The sequence below is a fragment of the Anabas testudineus genome, chromosome 5 (assembly GCF_900324465.2).
Source record: "Anabas testudineus chromosome 5, fAnaTes1.2, whole genome shotgun sequence".
NCBI lineage: Eukaryota > Metazoa > Chordata > Actinopteri > Anabantiformes > Anabantidae > Anabas > Anabas testudineus.
In genome coordinates, this window is record NC_046614.1 from 15,094,023 (window position 1) to 15,118,019 (window position 23,997).

Consider the following 23,997-nt stretch of genomic DNA (forward strand, 5'->3'; position numbering starts at 1 on the left):
TGACAACACAAAAGTACTTCACACTGGGGGCTGGGCCTGCATTTTGTGGGTCAGTGAACAGCAGCAGAGGCAGCAACGCCATGTCATTCAGATCCTGCTCCCCTCACACACCAGCTTTCCTCACACTTCTTGTGGTCTCAGCAAACATAGAGGTGGAACACTTCTCAAAAGCACTGGGGAGGTTTTGTGTCCTGCCAACATAAAATGCAGCCTGCTGTTTTCCACCATCCCACCACCCAAGAACCCCAGTTAAGGAATGATGGATTTGTTTGATGATCAGTAGTAGAAGAAGTACTCAAACTTGCAGTAGAGTACAGAAGTAGTTGCTTCAAAATGATCCTAAAGAATAAAAAAAAAATTATTGAACGGCATCTGTCAATTTTATTTAATTATTTCACAGAAATAAGTGTTTCATGTTATGGATTTAAGTAGAATAGCTACTTCATGGATGGTTTTTCATCTAAAATAACATACTTTGTGAAGTAATCATGTATTTTATATGCAAAAACCAACCAGAAAAATAACTAGAAACTATAGCTATAACAAAAACAAGAACTTTAAATTTAACATATTTGAAACATTGATTTTCATCAATGATCATCAGTTGGTTCTCGTAACGTAAAGTAGCATTTATTTGTTAGAGACTGCTATATTTAAAAGTCTGTTCATAATTGAGTGTTCTCTGCAGAAACAGCACTTTTCATGGACAACAATCATTTTTTTCATCCATTAAGAAAGCCTGTCTTGGTGACTTTAGCCAGATATTTACACTGGCCATGAATCACTGAAGAGACTCCAGCACGCGGCGTCTGATTCAGAGCTTTGCAACCACGCTTGTGAGAGACGTTTCATTTTTTTTAAGATAATCCTGTGGGTTCTCAAAGGATTTTATGAGCCTACAAGATAGGAATTTCCGACCCATAGCAAGAGTGTGCAATCCTTTGACCAGATAACACGATAATAAGATAACACAAGGCCAAAGCCGTCTTTTATAAAAACATGCACGTGTGACCACAAAGCTCTCCCTCTGCTCAACAATCACAGCACTGTTCGAGGCCATTTGAGGAAAATGCTAAGAGAGCTGTACTGTACACTAACTCATCCTGTCATTCATAATAAATGACACAATATCACGATATCAAGTACAGATAAAATAGAAACAGAAATGATTTTGCATATCAAGTTCAACATTGTTGTGTAGAGTCTCTTTCTGACATAAATAAAAAAACAAGACACATATTTAAAAGGATTTACCAACAAAGGTACTCTGATAATAACACCAGAGGACAGCTCCACATACCAACATCCTTTTATCTACCACACAAAAACAACTGACGTTACAAAAGCTTCTTTATTCCAACTAAGGCATTGTGTGTTCTGTTGTCTGGACTTTGCTGAAAAGCCTGTGCATTGTTTTTCTTTTTTTTCTCCTCCATGTCTCCATCTCATTTTAAAAGCTCCACATGCCACCTCTGGAAACGCCACCTCTCGCAACTGGAATGTGGGGCGGGCGACTGTTGTCTGTGTGGGATGTTTTGTGAGCAGCGTAGCGTTTGGAAACAAAAGAAAGAACGCGCTACGACAAGTTTTCATCTTCTGAAGTGAAGAAATGTGAGAATGTGGTTAAAAACATGAAGCATTACTCATACACGTATTGGTATAGTCTATTTGTGGCTTTGCCCTGATCAGTCATCACTGCCTGCTTTGGAACTGACCTAATGCTTCAAAGCAGCTGCAGAAAAAAAAAGAACGCTACAGGTAGAGACAGGAAGATATTTTGGAGAGAAGTCAAAACAATATATTTGGCAGGAGTGTCTCACCTTTGAAATCCAAACAACCACTAATCAACTGTGGTTTTATAATTACAGCTCAAACAACAGCCAGGACCAAGCGTGAAATTACGTGGGTGTGCAACAAGACATTTCAAATGAGCCTTTGTTCATTAGTCAGTATTATATTCTCATATTGGTATGCAACAGGTTGTGTATTCAAATTTATCCCACACTAAAGTCACAGTAATCCTCCTCGTCTGGGGGACGAAGGCTTAGTGGAAAGCGAAATCAGTAAAGACCCGTGTTAAAAGTAATGAGTGTTGGCAAAGGGGGCCTAATAAAGATGACAGCACACATTCATATGCATTTGTTTGTATGCTCAGCTTGACAAAGTCTGCCCCGCAAACTTAACAAAGGGGAGGAAGGAAGCCAGGGGCTGTGCAGAATGCCTGGGGGTGGGGAGGGGTGACAACAGACACACACACACACACACATTTAAAACACACACAGTGGCCCTCCAGCTTGCCTCCTGTGGTCTCTCAAGTCTGAAGTTATAGCAGTGACAGCTGGGCAGCATGGGCTCATTCTCTCTTTAGCAGCCAACCCCTGCACACATGCACACACACACACACACACACACACACACACACACACACACACACACACACAGGACGCACACACTCACAGGATGCTCCATCCTGTTTACTGTTTACGTTTCACAGTGGCTAGCCTTCATGGGAGGGCACTACAGTGTGATCCCAGGCATTACAGCTGTTCGTTAGGTGTGTGTGTGTGTGTGTGTGTGTGTGTGTGTGTGTGTGTGTGCTGCCTGTGCTGGAATTCGGAGTTAAACAATGATAAATTGTTGAGACTGAATGCTCGTTCTCGACTGTCACAATATCAGTTTATATAATCAGGTAATTTAGTATCTTACCACATTATCTCTGTGTGGTTGTCATAATCAGATTTTCTAACTTCTTCTCGTCCATGTTGACGTAAAAGTTGACCTTAAAAACTGTTTGGGGAACATCGTGTTTTAAGACTTTGAGGATCTTGTAGTGAGATTTGTTTTATAACAAGTTGTGCTACCAGGTTTTGTAGTCACCTCTATTAGTTTCTTTCTGAGAAGTTATGTTGTCTAGCCCCGGTTGATAGTTTACACATATGTTACCAATATGACCATGAAATCACTGAGTCACGTCTGCACTGTAACAACCACAACTGTTCAGAAAGGAAAAATGAGGACCAGAAAGTGTGACTGGCAGTGTGGTCCACAACAGTCACATCATTATTTGGCACCTGCTTTGTTCGGGTTAGGCCTGGATTCAGAGGGTGACATGAGACAGCTGAATAATGCTCTGTATGTTTATCTACTTAAGTCGACTGTTTGTGTTGTTCTGATTTTTCATTCCTGCTTTTAACAGTGGATAAATTCAGCGGGCTTCTTGTCCACATCTTAAATGGCTGCTGATGTAACATTTAGAACCGAGGCCGTTCATTGCTGATGACATGAGGAGCTTCAGACTATGCAAAGTATTTGACACTAATGGAAAGTATCTATGCTGCACAGACACCAACAGGGAGCGCTCTCTATCCCACTGAGATGCAGTCTAAAGCTGCCCCCAAGTGTCAGGCAACAGGTAGGGACCATGAAAGTCTCAAATAAAATAGTAATGAGACTTGTTGCTGAAGGTTGTGTTTGAGACTGACCCTAATAAATACAATAATGTCAAGGCTGTGTCTGTTTGTAGATCGTTGTGTCTTGGCACTGCCAATTATTTATTTTTTATATTCTACATTTTCTTTTTATATATTTTCAGCAACAGCAATTTACAACAGATGTATGTAATGTTCTGTATATGCATGTCTGAATTCAATGTAAACCTGAAATTACTAAATAAAGTTGTTTAATTCACTTCCTGTCTCCCAGACAAGCTGATTTACAGAACTCGTTAGATTATGTACGTTGTGGTGATTCAGGGATTCTTGCCCTCTAGCCAGGACTCCCATCGGTAAACTATCATTAAGAGATGAGGGTCTTGAATGGCCAGATTAACCTCCAAGGGGCCTTTAGGGATAAACATTGTTTGGGGCTGCTACTAACCCCCACTGTGCACGGAGGTTTTATTTGCTTGTTCCCAAGGATTAAACAAGCAAATAATTAGCACTTTTGATAAACAATTAAATCCAGCTGGCAATTTGTGAAGTGTGTAATTTTAATTATTTCCTTTTTGTGGTTATTTTTTTCTTGTGTATTCTTGTTATTTATTGTGTTCTTGTGTCCTCTAGATCATCTTCATGTCTGCTTTGGGCATTTTCTGCCTCTCTGGGGTCATTTTCTGTAGTTGTTTTTGCGTCTTTGTGAACATTTCTGTGTGTCTGTGTTTAATAATTTTGGTCCCTTTGCACATTTTAATTGAGCCACATGACTTCTTTTTAAAAGAATGATCGGAATGCTGCTACCTGTAGTAACAACCCTATTACCTCATTATTTTTATTATCATATTATTGTCTGTAAAGACGATGTATTTGTTGGAGACCCACACTAGTCTGCACCTTCCTGTGTGTGGATTCTCAAAAGAAAGAAAACCCTGTGACTTCTTACTGTTTCAGCCATTGGGCCTCTGTCGGCTGGGGTCGTAGCTCTGTTAAGTAATCCACTACCAAATACAGTAAATACTCAGGAAACTAATATAACTCTATTAATAGAGTCCTACAACAACCCTATAACATTTTACTAGAGGTTTTCTGTATAAAAACTTTAAAATGTAACAATAAAAACTAAGTAAAATAATAACTTTTAACATAAAACGGCCCAACAATTACTTCATACGTGTAGTGCAAATTTACAGTTAATCAAATCAAGCTATTTGGACTGAACCTGGGCCATGTGGGGCCACCAGCATCTGCTGCTAAAATAAATATAAAATAACAATACAGCTCTTAAACAGACTCCGTTACATCAGATACAGATTTTATTCTAATGTATTTTAATTAAACGTGGCAGCTCTGTTTTACTCATCTCTGACCCCCCGTCATCAGCCTATGATGTGAGCGGAACCGAGTCATGTGACCAGGACAGGAAGCGCTCTGTGTCGGTGCAGCAGGACAGGTTCGTACCCCCGGACTTTATTCAGCGTGTCTTTAAACTAGTTTAGTGGTCAGACTTGTTGTTGGTGACATTTTATGGGCAGTTTTAATGAAGGGATTTCACTGGGAGCACGTTGTTTTTAGCCGAAGTAAAGCTTGACGGCAGGTGGACTCGTTTCCGGGAAATAATCCTCCGTCTTAAGGAGGTTTTTGTCATCAATCAGTAAATGTAAGGGAAATAAAGGGAAGATGAATCAGTTAGTGCTTATCCTCATTTAATAATAAAATAATATAAAAGAGCACTAAATAAGACAACAACACACAGTAAAATGTGTCGCTTCCAGGTGTGTTTTTGCTAAAAGGAGTTCAGTTTTACCTAAAGTTACGTGTTGTTCAGTGGATATAAAACCAGTGTTTGCATTGAAACATAAAACTGGGGCTGCAGGAAGTCTGAAGTTTCTAAAACTCAATGTTGTGACTTGAACATAGTCACCGACCGGAATCAATTTGCATGAAAGCAGAAGAAGATGCAAACTGTAAAAACCTGTGCAGATAATAAGTGATGGTGCATGAGAGGCCAAAGACAAAAACATTATGAGCAATTTAAATGAAATGAGGTTTTCCTTTGTCACATAATCCAGTCATCTTAATGGGCGACTAAAAGCATGTTATTGGCTTTTGTATGGCTGTTGAACACAAGCAGTATTAACATATGGAAACTTAGTTATTTGACCAGGTTAAAGGTCAGTGCCAGGAAGCTTTGTGAAGGTAAGAGAGTGATGTGTGAAAGGCTCAGAAAAGCAACAGCTGCTCTTTTAATTTTTTTGCTCACTATTTATGGAAATCCTGGAGATTATGTGTGAATGTGGTGCGAGGGAAGATTTCCTACGGTGATAGCAAATGAAAGCAGCCTGTGACTGAGGAGGAGTCATGTGCTGGAGTAAACTAGAGCACTTTAGTTAGAGTTAAATCCTGAATGGAGCCGTTCAGCATATTATGACACTTTATTTGAGGAAATAATCTACTTCCAGCTGTTCTCTTTTAGTTTTACAATGTTTTTAATGTTTTACATATTTGCGTAAGAAGCTGCATTGTTTCTGATTTAAAAAGTTGGACTGCAGTAGCTCTTAAAAAAGTAAGTCCCAGCTAATATTCAGCTGTTGTTGATGCACTCAGCATTCGTGATGTGGCCTTTGCTGTTTGCATTGGCACTGTGTAAACATGATGGTGGAACACAGGAATTCCCGATGTTACGCTCAGTCATTCTGTCCACTGTATGATTTGAAGTCTCACTACACACACTGTGGGGAAATAAAGTGGTTTTTATCATTAATCAGGTTTATCACATGAAGGCCAAAACTCAAGCACACTAGCTGAATAACGCTATGCAGTTGCACAATGCTCTACCACACACCTCACATTTAATGTTATTCATTACTAATTATTATCATTACCATTATTATCACTAACATTTGCATCTAGTTTGTGGACAACAGAACAGGATAAACTCTCCCATCATATAAAAATCTTGATTTTCATTATGAAGTCCTGCTGCACACTGGCTCCTAATGCAAAAGGACGACTTTACTATTTTAATATCACATTAAAGATCTTGGAGAGTAAAACTGCATATGTGGAGACTTTTGAAGCAGTGTGCTCTATTTGTTTAATATAAAGGGGGGTTGGACTCTCCCCACTCTTTCTCAACTCATGTACTGGAATCTCTGTATTTCTGAGTGAAGTGCAAAGTCTACAGGTCACTCCTGCTCCATGAGTATCCAGTAATCACTACACTCATGACAGAATCACTGCACCACCACAGCAGCTCTGCAGGGACAAAAGTAGAGTTGAGGACAGAGATTTTGCTAAGTAATTAATTTGTTATCTATTTTGTCTTTGAACATTTTTCCTAGGTTCCAGTATATTGAAGTTTCATTGACTATTGCTTTAATTCCACAGGGTGTGACTGGCTTAACTCTTTGATTTATTTATACTCTTAACTTTGCTTGGTCATTAGATCAGCTGGGGTCATTTAATTTAATCTTGTCTGTTAAATGAAAATTGGGATAATCGTCACTGCCATATGTTGAAATGTTGACGGTTCATGAAGTGAATGTGACTTCATTCATTTCTTATATCTAGCTTTTCTGCTTTGAGGCATGCATCATTTTTCAGAAACTATTAGATCTGAAAATAAAAGTTGATTATTCATTTAGTTGATGATCCTCTGTTATGAAAATAGATTAATACTTTCAGGTTGAAATGTAAAAATTGGAAAGGTCGTATCGTCAACTGTATTGATTTGTAGTTATTCTTTGCCCTATAACAATGTCTGAACAGCTTCTTGGACAATGCAAGACATCTGAATATATTTTAATGGATATTTTTAGTTTTATTACATTTTACAGACATTTTGATTTGTGTCCATCGCATATTTAGGTAGGACTGCATGTCTCAGTTTCGTGATGGTTAACTGCCTTCATGTCATGTCGCTCTCTGCTGTTTTCGTTACAGGAGATTGAACATTTGGGACCAGAGCATGTTTGTGACTGTGGTCCTGCTTCTGGTCGCCCTGTGTGCCCAGGGAGGAAATGGAGAGGAGAGAGAGACGGTACAGAGATCGGGCCATGTTTCGGTGGTGATAGTGGGAGGCACAGGTGACTTGGCGAAGAAGTACCTGTGGCAGGGCTTCTTCCAGCTCTACATTAACCAGGTCAGTAGTGGAAACACATTCTCCTTTTACGCCGGAGGACTGTCACCTGCGGACAAAGCCACGCCGATCTTCTTTGAGATCCTGAAGACGGTGTCCTGCACAAACAATGTATCCCAGGAGCGCTGTGCTCTCCTGAAAGAGCAGTTCCTACGTCTCTCACAGTATCGACAGCTGAAAAGCCTCGAGGAGTACCAGGATCTGGCCAAGCACATTGAGAAACAACTTCAGGAAGAGGGAATGAAAGAGGCAGGACGGCTCTTTTATCTGTCAGTTCCAGCATTTGCATATGCAGATATTGCTGATAAAATCAATAATAGTTGCAGGCCGACAGCTGGGGCTTGGCTGAGGGTGGTGCTAGAGAAACCTTTTGGGCATGACTTGAGGAGTGCACAGGTACTAGCATCCCAGCTCGGGAACTCCTTGAAGGAAGAAGAAATGTACAGAATTGACCATTATCTGGGGAAGCAGGTGAGGACATCTTCACAGTATGTGCCTTTCCCTTGTGCATCAGTAATTGAAACACTGTATTTGACTTCATGGTATGTTTCTCTGCTGTTTTTGTTTAAAAGGTGGTTGCACAGATATTTCCATTCAGAATAGAGAACAAGAAGTTTCTTGATCCCATCTGGAACAAGCACCACATTGAGAGAGTGGAAATTGTATTGAAAGAGACCCTGGATGTTAAAGGTGATTGAATAATGCATCAAATCAGAGAAGTCTTATGTTGTGATATAAAACAGCAGGAAGAATTCCTTAGCCCTTGTTGTCTTTTTGTCCTCAAGGTCGTATTGCCTTCTATGACCAGTATGGAGTGATCAGAGATGTGATACAGAACCACTTGACAGAGGTCATGGCCCTGTTGACCATGAGGCTTCCAAAGAATCTGAGCAGCAGTGAGGAGGTCCTCCAAAACAAGATGCAGATCTTCAGTTCCCTGTTGCCTTTAGGAAAGAATCAAGCTGTGGTTGGCCAGTACCAAGCATACAAGTCAGAGGTTCAGCAGGAGCTGAATAAGACAAACGATCACATAAGTCTCACACCAACATTTGCAGGTGGGTGATGAAAGAATATTAAGATGACGTGTTTTCTTTGTTGTATACAGTAGATGTAAAGAAACTGCTTTACAACACATAGTTAATATGTGATGTTTGTGTATTTCAGCTGTATTAGCACACGTTGATGAGGCCCAGTATGAAGGTGTGCCAGTTCTTTTGATCTCAGGAAAGATGTTAGATGAACGTGTGGGATATGCACGCATACTTTTCAAGAATGACATATTTTGTCTTGAGAACCACAACGCTGTTCACTGCAAGCCTAAACAGATCGTTTTCTACTTTGGACACGGCACCCTTAAGTATCCAGCAATTCTCGTAAGTAAGAATCTGTTCAAGCCAGTTTTAATGAACTCTGAGTGGAAGGAAGTGACGGAGCACGCAGATGTCAGTGTTTTAGGTTTACCTATTTCAGACTACTATGTGCAAACTCCAGTGGAGCAGAGGGAAGCTTACACAGAACTTATCTCTCACATTTTTGCTGGACGTAGGAATAGTTTCATTAGTACTGAAAACCTTTTGGCTTCCTGGGACATATGGACGCCACTCCTCACTGGCCTAGCTGGCACTTATCCTCGCATTTATCCTGGTGGCACCGATAATGGAGATCTGCTGGATGTCTGTCTGAAAGGGAAGGACATTAGCTACAACAGTGAGGTGGTAATAATCAGCTCTGATCAGATGGGGGGAACGCCGGCAAACAGTTTCCAAGTGATGCAAGGCAAATTTCGTAGCTCTGACATGGTGTCTGCCTGGGCTGAGGAGCTAGTGGAAAGGCTAGCTGCTGACATACAGGAAGCAGCGGAGGAAGCAGTGCACGACAGCGGCGTTTTCCATCTTGCACTATCTGGTGGGTCCACTCCTCTCGCCCTATTCCACAGATTGGCCCTGCACCACTTCTCCTTCCCTTGGAGAAACACCCATGTGTGGATGGTGGATGAGCGCTGTGTGCCGCTGACTGAACAGGAGTCTAACTTCTACACCTTACAGAACCACCTACTAGAACATGTGAGGATCCCCTATTACAACATCCACCCCATGCCGGTGCAGCTCAACCAGCGTTTATGTGTGGAGGAGGATGGAGGAGCACAGCTGTATGAGAAAGAGATCAGCAACTTAGTCAATGGCTCCAGGTTCCACTTTTTATTGCTAGGAGTCGGCTATGACGGCCACACAGCCTCTCTGTTCCCTGACAGTAAACTGGATGAACTCGGGGGGAGTCTGGTTGCCCTCACTGAGAGCCCCGTGAAGCCTCACCAGCGTATGAGCCTCACCTTCAGTGCCATCAACCAAGCCCATAGGGTTGCTCTTTTAGTGATGGGTAAAGGCAAGCATGAACTGATCACCCAGCTAAGCAGAGTGAAGGACAACCCAAACAAATGGCCTGTCACGGGGGTGAAGCCTGCGAAGGGCAGATTGGTTTGGTATATAGACTATGATGCGCTTTTAGGATAGAGATATCTCTAACTTTCAGTCAGAAGAATGTCTTTAGGGCTGCTTTAATTCAACAGCTTTTTGGTGAAAAGGATGTTGTATGAGGACCTGTTATCTTACAAGCTTGATCTCATAAGATAACGCGCATGTACTGATCGTTGCTGCTGTATTTCTTTTAGTTATATCATCAGCTTGTGATTGATTTCTTACCTTTGCACGAGTCATTTGTTAGAGTTGCAGAGACATGAACTAAAATTCATCAATTATCAATTATAGCTACTCCTAAAACGCTAAAAACTATTTTCAACTGCAGTTTGGCAGTTGAAACAGTTTTTAACAGAACTGCTGCTGTTGCTGGATTCACGGGTTTGAGAAGGGACCTGGGTCCAGTCAGAAAGTGAATGTGGAGTTTATAAGCCTGTGAATTTACCAGCAAAACAATTTGCACCTGCATTTTAAGGTGATAAAAGGAAGGTTTAATTTAAACACTTTGAAAATGTCTTGCCAAGAATTTTAAGTACTTGCACTTAATAGTTAATGAGTTAAAACTGCTATAGTCCTTTGGTTTTTTTTTTTAAGCTGAAACACTTTCTCTGCATCTCAGAATGTAAAATGCGTGTGCAGACTTTCGATGGCTCCTCTAAGCCTAATTAAGTGTGATATGAGTAAAAAAAAATATATGTGAAGTTTACAGAGTATGTAGCACTATCTCTTATGTTATGAACATCTGGTGCATAAGACAAAATCCAACAAACACAACGATCTCTGTGCCGAGTACAACCCAGGGACTTTTCCATGTTTCAGTTATAAAAAATCTCAGGTGAATTTGTGAATCCTTAGGTTTGCAGATTAATAATTAATCTACACTTCATGATGGAATGTTTTATATTGTTGAATGAACCAGTGAGTAAAATAAAAAACTGAAAATGTGATTGATTGCATAAATAATATATTTAGTTTGTATAATACAAACATTACATTTGGTGCTTTATTAATAAAAAGCACATTTCCGACCCATTTACATTCCACTTAGAAAAACCAGTGTCTTGGTGGCAGGCGCACAGGGTCCGAAACTCTTTGACTTGAAAAGAAAACTAAACGAATCATGTTCATACAGCGATGTGCAGGATTCTTTCGTTTTCTTGTCATAGTTATACATCTGATGTCTGAAGGCTTTTTTGAAGTGACAGTGAAGTGCTGTTTAATCACAGTTTATTATCGTGCTTAGCTTTGGTCGTCTTAATGATCAGTTCTACATTGTAGTCTCATAATTACAAACCACAACAGCAATCTTTAAAAAAATAAGACTGAAGAAGTGCCTGTGCAGTATATTTATGGACTGTAATTAGAGCATTTTGATGCATCAAGTAGTCACCACACAGTCTTATTTTTGTAAGACCATTCAAAGGATGAGGAGTATTTATGTTTTTGTACTACATCTGGATTTCCTAGTATTTCAACCTGGCCATCCTTTAGTAAAGCATATCCTCTTGACCATGTGTATGTACTTTTACTTTTTTAATTAGCTAAATATCACATTCAGTACTGTATACGGAGTTCACATCTGTATTTTTATATGTGAAATTATACACTGAATCTACTGTGTAGGGTACATATTTGTTATCTTCTTATGACCAATTGTCACATGAAATAAATGTAAACGAATCAACAAATAAAATCCAAACAGTTGAAATAATCAACTCAAACATCTGTTTTTTCATCTTCATGGTTTTTTGTTCCCATGGTTTTAAGTAACCAGCACCAGCAGCGGAAACCACATGAAAACTTAATATGTGCCGTGTCGGATGTCAGCGCAGGACAGCTGGACTGTTTAGTTGGACATTGTTTCATCTCAAGTCCATCTCAGGTCGCCTGTTAGTCAACCAGAGTCCTCCTCTCACCTATGAAGAAAACTAAACAGACAAAACCAGGTGTTATTTCTTTGAAATGAAGACTCTGTGTATGAACGCCCCCCTACAGTATGTTTAATAGGAAATGTACCTGTGCTGAAAATGGAGGCGATTGTTAGAACAAGGGACATGTGGTACAGTTCAGGTGTGGTTTTGGCCTGTGAATACACACATAGGAATCATCTTGATGTAGGATTCATTTCCGTAGAACTCAGTAATAAGATTGAAGCCAATATCTTACACATGCTGCTGCTGCCAGAGTCAGTACTGCAGTACATAATCCTTGTCCAAAAGACAGCAGGCCGAACACATGATAGGAAGCCCACAAGCTCTGAGGAACCGGGTCCATCAACGTGAAAATCACAGAGAAACCTATTGAAAGAGTTATGTAAGTTATGTTCATGTGAATGCGCTTCTTTCTTGTGGTGTGAGGTTTTATCATGTTTTTTTTTTTTGTCTGAAATACTGTTTGTACGTGTTTTCTAAGTTGTCTGATCTGATGGGATTTACCTGAAGCTATGAAAGAAAAGGCGATGGAGGCCGACAGGTTGTTCAGAAGAGGCTGTCTGCAGTATCTTGAGGATTTGGGGCTTCAAACCAAACAGACACAGTTACTAATGCAACATTAGCCCTTGTACAAATAACCCATGGTCTCTATGGCTTGATGCCATCACCTCTGTCCCTCTGTGCTGATTACCTTCCCATGACGTAGAATTGAGGAGCCAGAACAATTGCTGTGAAGACTGCATTCACAAGTTGACTGCAAATAGAACAATAAAAAAACTGTACTGGTCAAACTCCTTGAAAAAACAATGCCGTACAGATATTTTAAATATCTATTTGAAACAGAACTGTGAGTTAACTATCATCTCCAACTATAATAACACTTACAACTTTAACCTCTGATTCCTTGGTAGCCATCTGCTGCTATGATACGCCGTGAAAATGAGCAAATAGAGAAACATCGATGTTACAAATCCAGGCAGACACACTGTATGCTGTAACACTATTCCTGATGCTGAAGAACTGCCAACTGCTCTGGATGTGAGCCGGAAGAAGGATTGGATTTCACTCTGCATGAGCACAGAGACTTTTGTTACACATTGTACTCCCACAAAAGCCAAACGCCTGTGCATAAACAACTTAACTTCATACTAATCGTATGAACACAGCATTAAAGATGCTGTGTTCGTAAGATTTAAGAATAACATCCTGTGCAGATGCTTTTGTCGTTGCTGGAACAAGCTTAATTTCCTCATATGTGTAAAAGGTCCTCGAGTGTTCCTCCTCAAAATAGCTGCAGCCAGCAGCACATTACCCATGCCCCATATTAACACACAATGAATCATCCTGCTGAAGAGCTTAAATTCTGGTGACTCCTGATGCTCGTCCAGAGAGTCGTCCAGAAAGTCAAACATCCAAGATGCCTGTAGATTACAGTGGGACATGGGACATTATCAGCAATGTCAACTTTGAGGGATACATGGTTGCTCTTGGTAAGTGTCAGTGCTTCTTGAGGAATGCTGCAATTGAATTCCTGTTATTTAGAAGTGAGCATTGTGAGCTTTAGAAGTACGAATATCTTTTTTGTCAAGTCAACAATTAGTAAAAGTGATTTTATTTTAAGCAAAGTAAAGTTAACATGAATTTACACGAGCAACTTTGTTTTAATATACAGTTTTTTTTTATTTATATGCAGGCATTGACTTTGCAACACGCAAGATTGGCTCAATGCTGAAACCTCAGAAAGTGATTGAACAAGACGGCGACCGTTTTACAATCAAGACGTTCACTACTTTTAAAAATTACGACGTGTCATTCAAAATCGGAGAAGAGTTCAAAGAGGTGACGAAAGGATTGGACAACCGGTTGTGCCAGGTATAAACTTTCTCAAAAACTGTGCTTTAGTCACAAAGTTCGATGCAATGGTTTCTGTGATATAAAATAATCACAAAAAATGAATTGGTTACAGCCTTTTTTATACTAATTCATACTCCCAACTGTTTTTCTGTGGCTGTATGGTTATGACAAACCACATTTAAAGGTCATTTACTATATTTTATTTTCTTATTTTCCATTAGACTGTGGTCAACTGGGACAACGATAAGCTTGTGTGTGTTCAGAAAGGCGAGAAGAAGAATAGAGGGTGGACTCACTGGATTCAAGATGGCCAGCTTCATCTGGTATAACTGCAGTTTTTATTCTTGGGGGTCCTTTACTGTCCATTCAGTGTTTGTGATCGTAGCATTTGTGCTCAGACATTGTCAAGAACACAACACAAAAATAGGAATTAATGTAGCCTTTGTTTTCCTTTTTTCAGGAACTTACCTGTGGAGACCAAGTCTGCAATCAAATTTATAAAAGAACTCTGTGATTTGTTGTACTAATAATAGTTCATGTCAGTTGAAACCATTTAAATGAAATGGGCAAAGCCAGATAATGTAGTTTAGATATTGCAACATTATGTCAGTGATGGAGAAAGGTTTCCTGTCATTTACTTTAGAAAAACTGTGTAAAAATACTCAAGAAGTAAAAATTGTGTATTGTAGAAGTACTGACAGGTAATAAAGCATTCATTCTGCAAAAAATGACTCGTCATGCGATATATTGTGATATACTGGTATATATTGGATTATAATTTGTTTTGTTATAGTAGGTCATGGTGGAGCTAATCCTGTAGCCTACTCATGATATATTTGTCAAAAACATAAAGATATTGGGTTTACGATCACTGAAAACAACAAAGTTAGACTTTAGCAGTCGCTCCATCTGATTTTTGACAGTTTTGCTAAAATAAATTGTTGCTGTTGTTTGAGTCTGGTCATGATGTGGTGAGGTTACTAGTGTTAGTGGAAATAATCAACCTCTGTCCCATCCCAGTTTTATCCTGCTGAACTACCTAAAGAGCAGATCTGAGGGGAGTTAACTGGTTATTTATTTATTATTTCCACCACTCGCTGCAGGCAGCGTGTTTATTGTAGGGTCGGCTGGAGCTGTAGTATCACTTCCGGAGCACAAGATGGCGCTACAGAAAAGTACGCAGAAAACGCTCTGCACGGCGCACTCGTTGGTCCGCTGCTACAGTTTTTGCCGCGAGTTTTCTTTTTCGACAGCGGTCGCGGACACAACCTGAAGTATGTTTTTGGTAACAACGTTTTGTTTTTTTATGTCATATGTTGATTTTGTGAGGATTTGACCGACTTCGTTGTTAACGTTAGCTAGCTCCGTGGTTTAAGCTAACTCCGTTTTGTTGGGGTACTTGGTCAAGTTTCTCCACAAGAAAATGTCAGTCGATGAACACGAAACCCAGCAGGTGGGTAGGTTCACTAACAGTTCATCACTTTTAGCTAACGTGAATATATTTATGAGCGTGAACTATGATAAATTAACGCTAGTTAGCTATTTAGCGTTAGCGAAGTGTGGCTCACGCTAACGTTAACTAGCTGACATACATGTCGGCTGTTTGTGGTTTAATGTTGGCTACACCACATTATATAAAATCTATCTGTTGGTCTTCAGGATAGCTGAGATAAGTTCCTTTAAACATACCTTGTAAGCCTTAATTAGCAAAGGTATAATGTTAACATTTACTTATTTCATTTTCTAATCTATAACGCTAACGTTAGTTAGCTATGCTGGTACGATTGACTGTTGTGAGACGGTTGCTAGGAAACACCGTCGACTTATAAAAAGTAGAAATTTAATTAATAAATTTAACATCATATATTAATAATAATACATTTATTTATATTAAACTGATCTATTGAGCATGTGGGCTCAGACATGAGTAAAGTAAAAGGTCCTCCATACAATGGCTCATATACAGGACCCTGAGACTGAATGAAGCACAAAACTAACACTAGTTGTTCGTTTTCCTGTTTATTTGTCTGTGACCTTCATAACAGCAACATAACTGTACGGACAGAGGCTCATTTCTCTCTGTTCAGCTGAGAAGTACTGAAAAATGTGATGCAAATAACTCGAACTGTTTTTGTTTTTTTATCAAATAGTGTATTAAAAGTCTTAAATGTAATTCTGTGACCACTGTAGAAACTCTGCATGGTGCCATCTTCATTTCTTTTCCTCTGATTTAATGTTTTGAATCTCAGAGGTTAAAGGCAGCAGTACACTACACCGTCGGCCAACTGTGTCAGAAGCTGGGAGATGACCACCGACGAGAGTTCAGTCGACAGGTCATAGCAGCAATAGCCGAGACAACGTTCAGACAATGTGGTGAGTGTCAACAATGATACTAGCTTCAGTCAGGTCATGCCTCTGCATCTGCTGTAGGAATCCTTGTTGTTTCTGAACATAGTTGTTCATGGTTTGTATGTTCAGATCCTTGATGATACTGTGTGACAGCTAATAACATCTTTCTACATATTGGATCTTGCAGAACTTATAATTTGTAACTTTTCTGACACTCCAATACTTCAAACAGCTGTGTCGAAAGGTAGTTGTCCTCTGCACCTCACAGCTAGTTCAGATCCAGATTTTGGGCCACTCCAAAACTTTCATTCATTTGGAGACATTCAGAGGTCAAATTACTTTACTTTACAGTTGGAATGATTGTCTTGCTAAATTAACCTAGCTGCACTTCAGCTTCTGCTCACAGAGCGATGACCTGACCTTTTCTTTTGTTACTCTCTGGTAAAGAGCAGAATTCAAGTTTCCATCAGTTATAGTGTGTCACTGTGGGTCTGTGGAGTCCTAGAGTCTTAGAAATAGCTTTGTAACCCTTCCCAAAATGATCAGTTTAGTTTTTCTAGTTTTTGTATGAAGTAACTATGGGGATGTTCAGTTAATTTAGTAGAAAATAGAAGAAATCAGGAGGCAGCTGAATATTTTTTCACAATGCTGTATTTCTAAATTTAACTTTCACACAGTGCTCTACAACTGAATATGAGACTACAGCAGTTTCACATGTAGAATGCCCTTATGCAACCAAAATGTTTCACCATTAACTCATTCTGCCAAATCTCTAACTAATGCATCCACTGAAAAGAATTTTCGGGCATCTTTGTGCTGTAGGGGTTTAAGACACCGGACGTGTCAGCTCTGGTTGGAGCCAGACCAACGCCCTTTGTTCTATGTCCTTAGAACAGCAAAAAAACGTTTTGCACAAATGAGCGTTTGAGTTCAAAATAAGTAATAATAAGTGAGCATTTAAAGTACTGAATTTACTAGTTCAGTTCATCACATAAAGAAATTAGAAAATCCTGCAGTGTTCAGTGTATTTCATGACTTTAGTAGAGTGATTCCAAAATTGACAAAACTGAAGTCTTTCCAATATTAAAAAGCATGTTTATATACCACATGCATAGGATAGCTGCCACTAATTTATCTAGATAAACAATAGGTATACAGCTGTTCTACACAGTTTTGACTTTGGCATTCAACTACAACCCCCTCACATCTTTTGTCTTCCCTTTTATTAAATAATGTCTTTCTCAGTCTGATCCAACCCTGCTATATCCAGCATTCATTACACTGTCACTGCCCATAACCTACTCCTCTCCACCTCTTGGTCCTCCTCTGTCCACCTGTGTAATGTGGAGTCAGTGTTACAAACAAAAACATGTTCTAAACCATTTATTTATTTATTTTTCAAAGAAATGATTGTCTATAGATAATGACATAAAAAAGCAAATATATAAATATATATATATATATACTTCATTCAACTCTTGGCTTTAACTTTTTTTCCAGATATATTTGCTAAGGATCTGGAGGCTTTTGCAAGGTGAGAATCTCTTATTATAATTAACAGGGGAGTTCACTCTACTGTCTTTAGCAATATATACTTTAATATCTGGTAAGATTTAGTACCAGCCTAATGACACATCTTCATTTTTTATTTTTTTTAAGGCACGCTAAAAGAAACACAGTATCTACAGAAGATGTAAAACTTGCAGCCCGTCGCAGTACTGCATTGGTAAGCATTATACAATACCCAAGTCTTCTATGCTGTCTCTGTTAACTGCTGAGAGCCACTAAAGTCAGAATGGCTACTGGCTACTCCAGGACATCATAATTTCAACCTAATCTAATGCTCCTGTGTAGGGGTGTATATTCTACAGCAGACAGCAAATTTTGTGTTTAATTTGCCTTTATTAATTTCAGTCCATCTACATACAAAATAAAAGTGAAGAACTGAACCAGGATTTGAAAAAGAAGAGTACTGGGAAGAAGAAGAGCAGAGAGACTGAAGAGGAGAGCAGAGAGTAAGGACAAGACATGGGCAGGCCTGTACTTGAGCCCCAACATTCAACAACATACAGGGTGAATAATACATGACAGTTAAGTGTCATCAAAAGTTCCAGTGAATTTTTTCCTTTTGATATTATGGATTATTAAAGAAATGTACAGCACGATATTTTGATGTACTTTATTACAGTGGTCTTTTTTTACACTAGAATTTAGGCAGAAAACGTCTGTCCTGGTACCTTCTAGTGCAGTGTCAAACTGTAGCGCATTTGGCATTCAATATTAAAGTATATGTATGAACTGATAAATATTGTAAAGCATCGGTAAAGACACTACACAAACTAAGGATGACTGACTGGTTTGAACTGCTATTCCATCTGTTCCTCCAAAGTGGAAAAAATGATCTAGATCATGTCTTGTACAACATAACCTTAAGCCTGTCAGGTAAATAACCCATAATGTATAAGGATATCAAAAAAATATCCATCACCAATTCCAAAGCTCAGCAATATGCCATTGGTCGTCATGCTACTTTAGCCAAATTAGAGCTGTGATACCACATTGCTGAGCTTGTGTTTCAGTTTAAAATAAAGACAACACCCCCTAACCTTAACTGTAGCTGTGAATAATCAAAGGGATAATTCAGTCTGACAAGCCATTAAAAGCAGCAAAAAGACAGGTACTACCCCATGTCATGTCTGAGAAGGCCACACACTGAAAGTGTTGGAACTTCCGTCGTCGTCCATCAGAACAGACTTCAGTCAGGGTTCAAACGGAGACCTCGACCAGCAGAGCCCAAGGTCCCTAGATATGTGAATCGAATTAGATTTTTTTTTTATTTGACAAATTGACTCAAGTAATATCAACTAAGCATCTATTCAAATGAACTTTATTAGAGAACTCCCTTCATTTGACATGTTTTTTTAAACACCTCACAAACAACAAGAACTACTGGGAACCATGGACACACCACTCCACGTTCTCACACTATCACTCGCGTCCCCCAGAGTCTTCAGCAGGTGTCATCCACATCAAGTACACACTTACAGATCAGTTCAATAACATGAAAGCACACACCATACAGCATTCAAATCAGGTAATATAAGCAATACAGATATTCATCACAACATTCCACTACATTTTGATATTTCTGCACTTGATCAACATACTTAAGAGTAAGGAAAAACTTGCAAAGATAAAAAAAAAAAAAATCTTGAAGTACTAATTAAAGAATGTCCGTGTTAGGGGAGGCGCTCGTAGCATCTGCAGCTTCCACTCACACACTCAAAAAGCAGTCAAATTGGGCCCTTTCACTGCACAACCAGTCCGTTTCACGCGTCTCTCTGTTCTCTCACTCAACGCTTCACTCTTCGCCACAAGCCATCCTCAATCGCACTCATCAGTTCTTAAAATGTCAGTTGCGCAGTTCTTTCCATTTAAAAGTGGATAAAAGTGAAAACACCCACCGTCTCTTAGAACATGCGGAGTGAAGCCGTTCTTTGATGGCATAGCATTTACAGGTGGGAAGAGGGAGAATGATACCGATATCACCCCAAGAATGCTGCCAAAGAGGGGATTCCTCACAGGAAAATGGAAGAGAGGTGAACTGCAGAAGAGATTTCAATGAAGGCTTTTCCACAGAACTTGACTGCAAATAAAGTTGCACTTAAAACATTTAGGTTTCAACCAGATTCTTCCCAATGCAAGATTGCCTTTTCAGTTGATGACAAAGCCGGATAATGGTGAACCACAAACATTCATGCATTTTCAAAATGGTTATAATACATTTCACAATACATGCATTAGAGAATCCAGTTGAAATGGATACAAACAAATGAGACATCAAAAATAGCACTTTAGTTGGACATCCTGGTAAACAATTCACTTCAGCACTTTCTAAATTAAATCTTTAGCATTTTTCCAAATGTACAAAACATTTTCCACAAAAGTGTTTAGTTTTCAGATACGCACTGACACCAGAAATAAATTTTGAAAAGACTCATCTTTCTCACAATACTTACCAGACAAACACTTAACTTACATACCCCACCCAGATGACTTTGATTCCATACTGGACCCAAACCCTGAGCTAAACCCACTACCACTGGTTGTAGAGTTTGACCCTGTTCCCCAGCCAAGACTGGCTGAACTGGTGCCGTAGTTGCTGTTGCCTGTACTGAAAGACTGACTCTGGTCTCTACTAGAACTTGTTCCACTTGAGGTGCTGCCTGATGTGGATGTCTGCTGCTGGCTAGCCAACATACCCATCATCCCCCAACTACTCTGTAGAGCAGCCTGAGCGGCAGCCATCATAGCAGGGTTCAGACTGAAGGAACCAAAATTAGCCAGACTACTGTTAGTGCTGCTCCCTAATCCACTACGGCTGCTACCAAATGCTTGAGCTCCAAAACCATTCCCAAACCGTGCCGTACGATCAAACTGCCTATTGCCATGTTTGGGTTCAGCATTTGAGATGTGAACGCTGACGCCTTTGATAATTAGATCCTCTCCACAGAGAGACTGGGCAACCTGTGAGGGGGGGAAAAAGGGACAAACAAGTTAGCTGGGCATGAATACCACTAAACCAAGAAGGCTTATAGAGGTTTCAATATACATTCAACACCATACCTGATCATCTGCAAATGTGACAAAGGCAAAAGCACGGAACGGCTTAGGAATGAAGACATCTGTGACTTCTCCATACTGCATAAAGAACTGTCGCAGGTCATCTGTGGTCATGTCTTCTGTACAGCGACCCACAAACACTTTGCGACTCCTCAGTGGCTCATCTGGACCTTGCTGTAAACAAAAAGAAAAAAATAATAAAGAAGTACAGGTTGAGCAGTGTGGACGTTTTGTTTTCACATTCTTATTTATATAATGTGTTGGTATATGCACGGACATTACCATATTCACCTTCGAGTTAGGGAGCTTGCAGTCACACCATCTCCCGTCAATCATATGGCGCTGGGAGATCACCTTTTCTTGAGCCTCATACTCTGTAAACCTCACAAAGCCAAACCCTTTAGAGTTACCAGTCTTGGCATCTCGCTTTACCTGAAAGATAAGCAAACATGCAGCAACAAAGATTATTTGGGGATATAACCAAAATCAAATGAGTATTTTGTTAATGTTATTTATATTATACCTGAACCATGATGACTTCTCCAAATGTGCTAAAGTAGTCTTTCAGGTCCTGTTCAGTTGTTTTCCAAGGCAGACCCAGAACAATCAGGTCAGATGTCTTCATATCCCCCCTCTTCATTTTCACAGCAGAGGAGGCATCGATTTCATCCATTTTTCTTTTGTTGTCTACAATATAATCAGTACAGAAATTGAGTGTTAATCTGACTGCTGTACGAGATATATTATTCAAGTTTAGTAGGCAAAATACTTTATGTCCAATGTTGTTCCAGTATCTGTACATGTATGCATGAGTTTTACAAAAAGCAAATTGGAATCTCCTCACATAATACTGATCACTGTGCAGTCAACACCTATTCATCTCATAGATGATTATTAGGCACTCCTATCCTCTCCCAGTACAGACTAATACAACGCCCCTTCAATAAACTAACTTTGAGAAATAAACGTGTTGTATTCTCTACTATAATGGAGCTGTGTCAGTTAAAATTCATGACCATATGATTTTAGAAATTAATTGGGGGTGCTGTTTAATTGTGTGCCATTAATCTCTAAATGCAATTCACCGACAGCTGCAGCTTCTGAAATAATCCTAAAGTTGACTGGATACCCCTCTCACACATCTTTTTTGAAGACAGACATTTACAAGGTTTATATAAAGTTGTAGTTTGGTTTTTTTTAAAGCTGCAGATAAACTGATTTATTGCAGGACTGTAGTACTAAGCTCGCTTATTAAATCTGCGATGCTGTATATACAAAATGCTGCTTTTGTGAAATCGCACTTTAGTGGGCGTGGGCTCACCGCGCGTCACTTTATTCTCATCTGTTTCACAATCATGAATTATAAATAACAAGGATACTGACCACCTGTTCAGATGAAGTGTTCAGTTGCTGACTAAGTGTTTGTGGAGTAGTTTTATTTACCTTTTGGATAGTTCACCACATACACGACATTGCCCCATCCGTTTTCTGGCGCGTGTAGGACCCCCTCCACAAGACGCACTCCCCGCATGCACTGAGACACAGGGCTCCTGAACCGCAGGCCGCACGCCCCTGGAAACTGAGCTGCCACGGTTGAAAGCAGAACAGTGCCGTCATCCTCCGAGGGGATCTCCATGGGTTCCTCGTTTTCCTCCTCCGCTACTCGAATGTACACTTCAGCCATTTTCCTCTACAAAGAAAACTTCTGGTTCCAATCAAAACAACGCTAAAGTTAGCAGTTAGCTCGCTAGCTGTCCACAATTGCGGCTAACCTTAGCCGACGTTGCTAACACGTCTGAATGAATCAGGCTTACTGGTCAGTTGTTTAGAGTCAACGACGTGTCAAGTCAAAAACACGACAACAAAACCGAAAATGCAATTTAATTTAAACTGGAAAAGCCCCTGGACTGCGCTAACAAGCATACACCGGCCTTACTGTTCCTTTGTTCGGGGATCTGTGTCGTCAACACCGGACGACGACGGTTCAAATGTGACTCTTACTGAAAACTGCGTACGGCTCTCCGACAACTAATTCTCAAAAATATTTCCTGAAAATGTCTAGCAAAGGGTGAAGAAGTTAAACAACGTAAACAAAGCGCCCGTGTTGTTGCAAATATAAGAAAAGAAACACAGCGAGTAATGTGTTTTTTGTTTTTACACGAGGCGAAAAACGAGAGCACCATGTACGGCCTACCAAGATGGCATCATCTCGACGAAGACCGCGCTACGTCATCAGGGCGGACCGGCTTACTTCACGGAGGTGTTGTCTTGTCTTGAGTGTGCTTTAAATATGGACAGTAACTGAATCATTCGTCATCAAAGAGCTGCAAAACCAATATTGGCAGTAACGTATCTGATCGCATTTTGTTTAAAACGGCATAAAGTTAAATAAAGTCTAGTGTTGACAACCTGTTTTCTTTTTTGCTCCCCCCTGTAAGGTAGACCGGTTAGTAGATCCAGGACAGCCACTTCCGTTGCTATGTTGGTTGGAAGATGGCGGGTGGTCCAGGCTAACACATTAGCTACAGCACAAACTGTGAAACTAACATCTAAAATTAAGGGCTGCAGCCCCTGATGTGAAACCTCTGAATGATAAGATATTAACCTAAGGACTTTCTTATACTATTAGAGATCGATAACTGCTGCGACGGTGTTTTAGTCGCAATAGCAGCATAAGTACTTGTACGTGTGTAGGCTGTGTATGTAACTAGCTAACGTTATATACTTGGAGATAAATTACCAGTTATCAGCAAAATAAAAAAACGCAGCAGTAATGAATCAGCATCTTTTCAGTTAGTGTAAACTAGAAATGACCCCACTTGAGGCAGAAGAGCCACATCTTCATGCACTGTCTGTGTCTGACAGACATTTGTTCTAAGATTGCAAAATAAACACATTTAATTTAGCTGTACTGTGTCTAAAACCAATACGGTTTATAACAAACTACAGATTGGTGTAAATACTGCAAGTCATTGTTTGTTGATGTTGTGTGTTTTAGACAGTATAGGCCCAGAGGCACAGATGATTAGGGTGAAGACTTTGATTTCACAGGCAATAGTACTTGTTAGCTGGGATATTTTTTGATTTGCAAGTTATCAACAATATATTGTATATTTATAAAAAGTCAAGGGAAGGCTAAGTTAAGAGCTAGTAGTCAGTCTGTTGCCGCTCAGCTAGATTAATTAGCTGGACCA

The 23,997-nt window shown here is 39.8% G+C and overlaps 5 protein-coding genes across 9 annotated transcripts; 3 read left to right on the forward strand and 2 right to left on the reverse strand.

Moving 5' to 3' along the window:
- Positions 1–4,846: 4,846 nt before the first annotated feature.
- h6pd (hexose-6-phosphate dehydrogenase (glucose 1-dehydrogenase)) lies at positions 4,847–11,348 on the forward strand. 2 transcript variants are annotated; one of them, XM_026349352.1, is made up of 5 exons: positions 4,847–4,884; positions 7,377–8,043; positions 8,145–8,262; positions 8,358–8,627; positions 8,737–11,348. In XM_026349352.1, exons 2-5 carry the CDS (start codon positions 7,402–7,404, stop codon positions 10,080–10,082), a joined length of 2,376 nt encoding a protein of 791 aa, XP_026205137.1. In that variant the 5' UTR covers positions 4,847–4,884; positions 7,377–7,401; the 3' UTR covers positions 10,083–11,348. The 2 variants fall into 2 exon arrangements, with proteins under 2 accessions (XP_026205137.1, XP_026205136.1); XM_026349351.1 differs by lacking the exon at positions 4,847–4,884 and adding an exon at positions 6,567–6,731.
- LOC113154915 lies at positions 10,627–13,126 on the reverse strand. The gene is made up of 6 exons (XM_026349356.1): positions 12,863–13,126; positions 12,669–12,731; positions 12,482–12,561; positions 12,213–12,343; positions 12,063–12,129; positions 10,627–11,974 (listed from the first exon to the last, which is right to left on the reverse strand). The coding sequence occupies exons 1-6, from the start codon at positions 13,105–13,107 to the stop codon at positions 11,937–11,939; spliced, it is 624 nt and encodes a 207-aa protein (XP_026205141.1). The 5' UTR covers positions 13,108–13,126; the 3' UTR covers positions 10,627–11,936.
- A 229-nt stretch (positions 13,127–13,355) lies between these two features.
- On the forward strand, positions 13,356–15,926 carry rbp7b (retinol binding protein 7b, cellular). The gene is made up of 4 exons (XM_026349357.1): positions 13,356–13,467; positions 13,671–13,849; positions 14,053–14,154; positions 14,292–15,926. The coding sequence occupies exons 1-4, from the start codon at positions 13,395–13,397 to the stop codon at positions 14,343–14,345; spliced, it is 408 nt and encodes a 135-aa protein (XP_026205142.1). The 5' UTR covers positions 13,356–13,394; the 3' UTR covers positions 14,346–15,926.
- On the forward strand, positions 14,986–18,236 carry cenps (centromere protein S). 2 transcript variants are annotated; one of them, XM_026349359.1, is made up of 5 exons: positions 14,986–15,116; positions 16,081–16,204; positions 17,681–17,714; positions 17,840–17,906; positions 18,095–18,236. In XM_026349359.1, the coding sequence occupies exons 1-5, from the start codon at positions 15,108–15,110 to the stop codon at positions 18,197–18,199; spliced, it is 339 nt and encodes a 112-aa protein (XP_026205144.1). In that variant the 5' UTR covers positions 14,986–15,107; the 3' UTR covers positions 18,200–18,236. The 2 variants fall into 2 exon arrangements, with proteins under 2 accessions (XP_026205144.1, XP_026205143.1); XM_026349358.1 differs by lacking the exon at positions 14,986–15,116 and adding an exon at positions 15,147–15,284.
- tardbp (TAR DNA binding protein) lies at positions 18,063–23,025 on the reverse strand. 3 transcript variants are annotated; one of them, XM_026349355.1, is made up of 6 exons: positions 22,247–23,025; positions 21,327–21,490; positions 21,095–21,235; positions 20,807–20,977; positions 19,645–20,707; positions 18,063–18,982 (listed from the first exon to the last, which is right to left on the reverse strand). In XM_026349355.1, the coding sequence occupies exons 1-5, from the start codon at positions 22,485–22,487 to the stop codon at positions 20,216–20,218; spliced, it is 1,209 nt and encodes a 402-aa protein (XP_026205140.1). In that variant the 5' UTR covers positions 22,488–23,025; the 3' UTR covers positions 18,063–18,982; positions 19,645–20,215. The 3 variants fall into 3 exon arrangements, with proteins under 3 accessions (XP_026205140.1, XP_026205138.1, XP_026205139.1); XM_026349353.1 differs by having other exon boundaries at positions 21,086–21,235; XM_026349354.1 differs by lacking the exon at positions 18,063–18,982 and having other exon boundaries at positions 19,041–20,707; positions 21,086–21,235.
- Between the last annotated feature and the right edge of the window lie 972 nt (positions 23,026–23,997).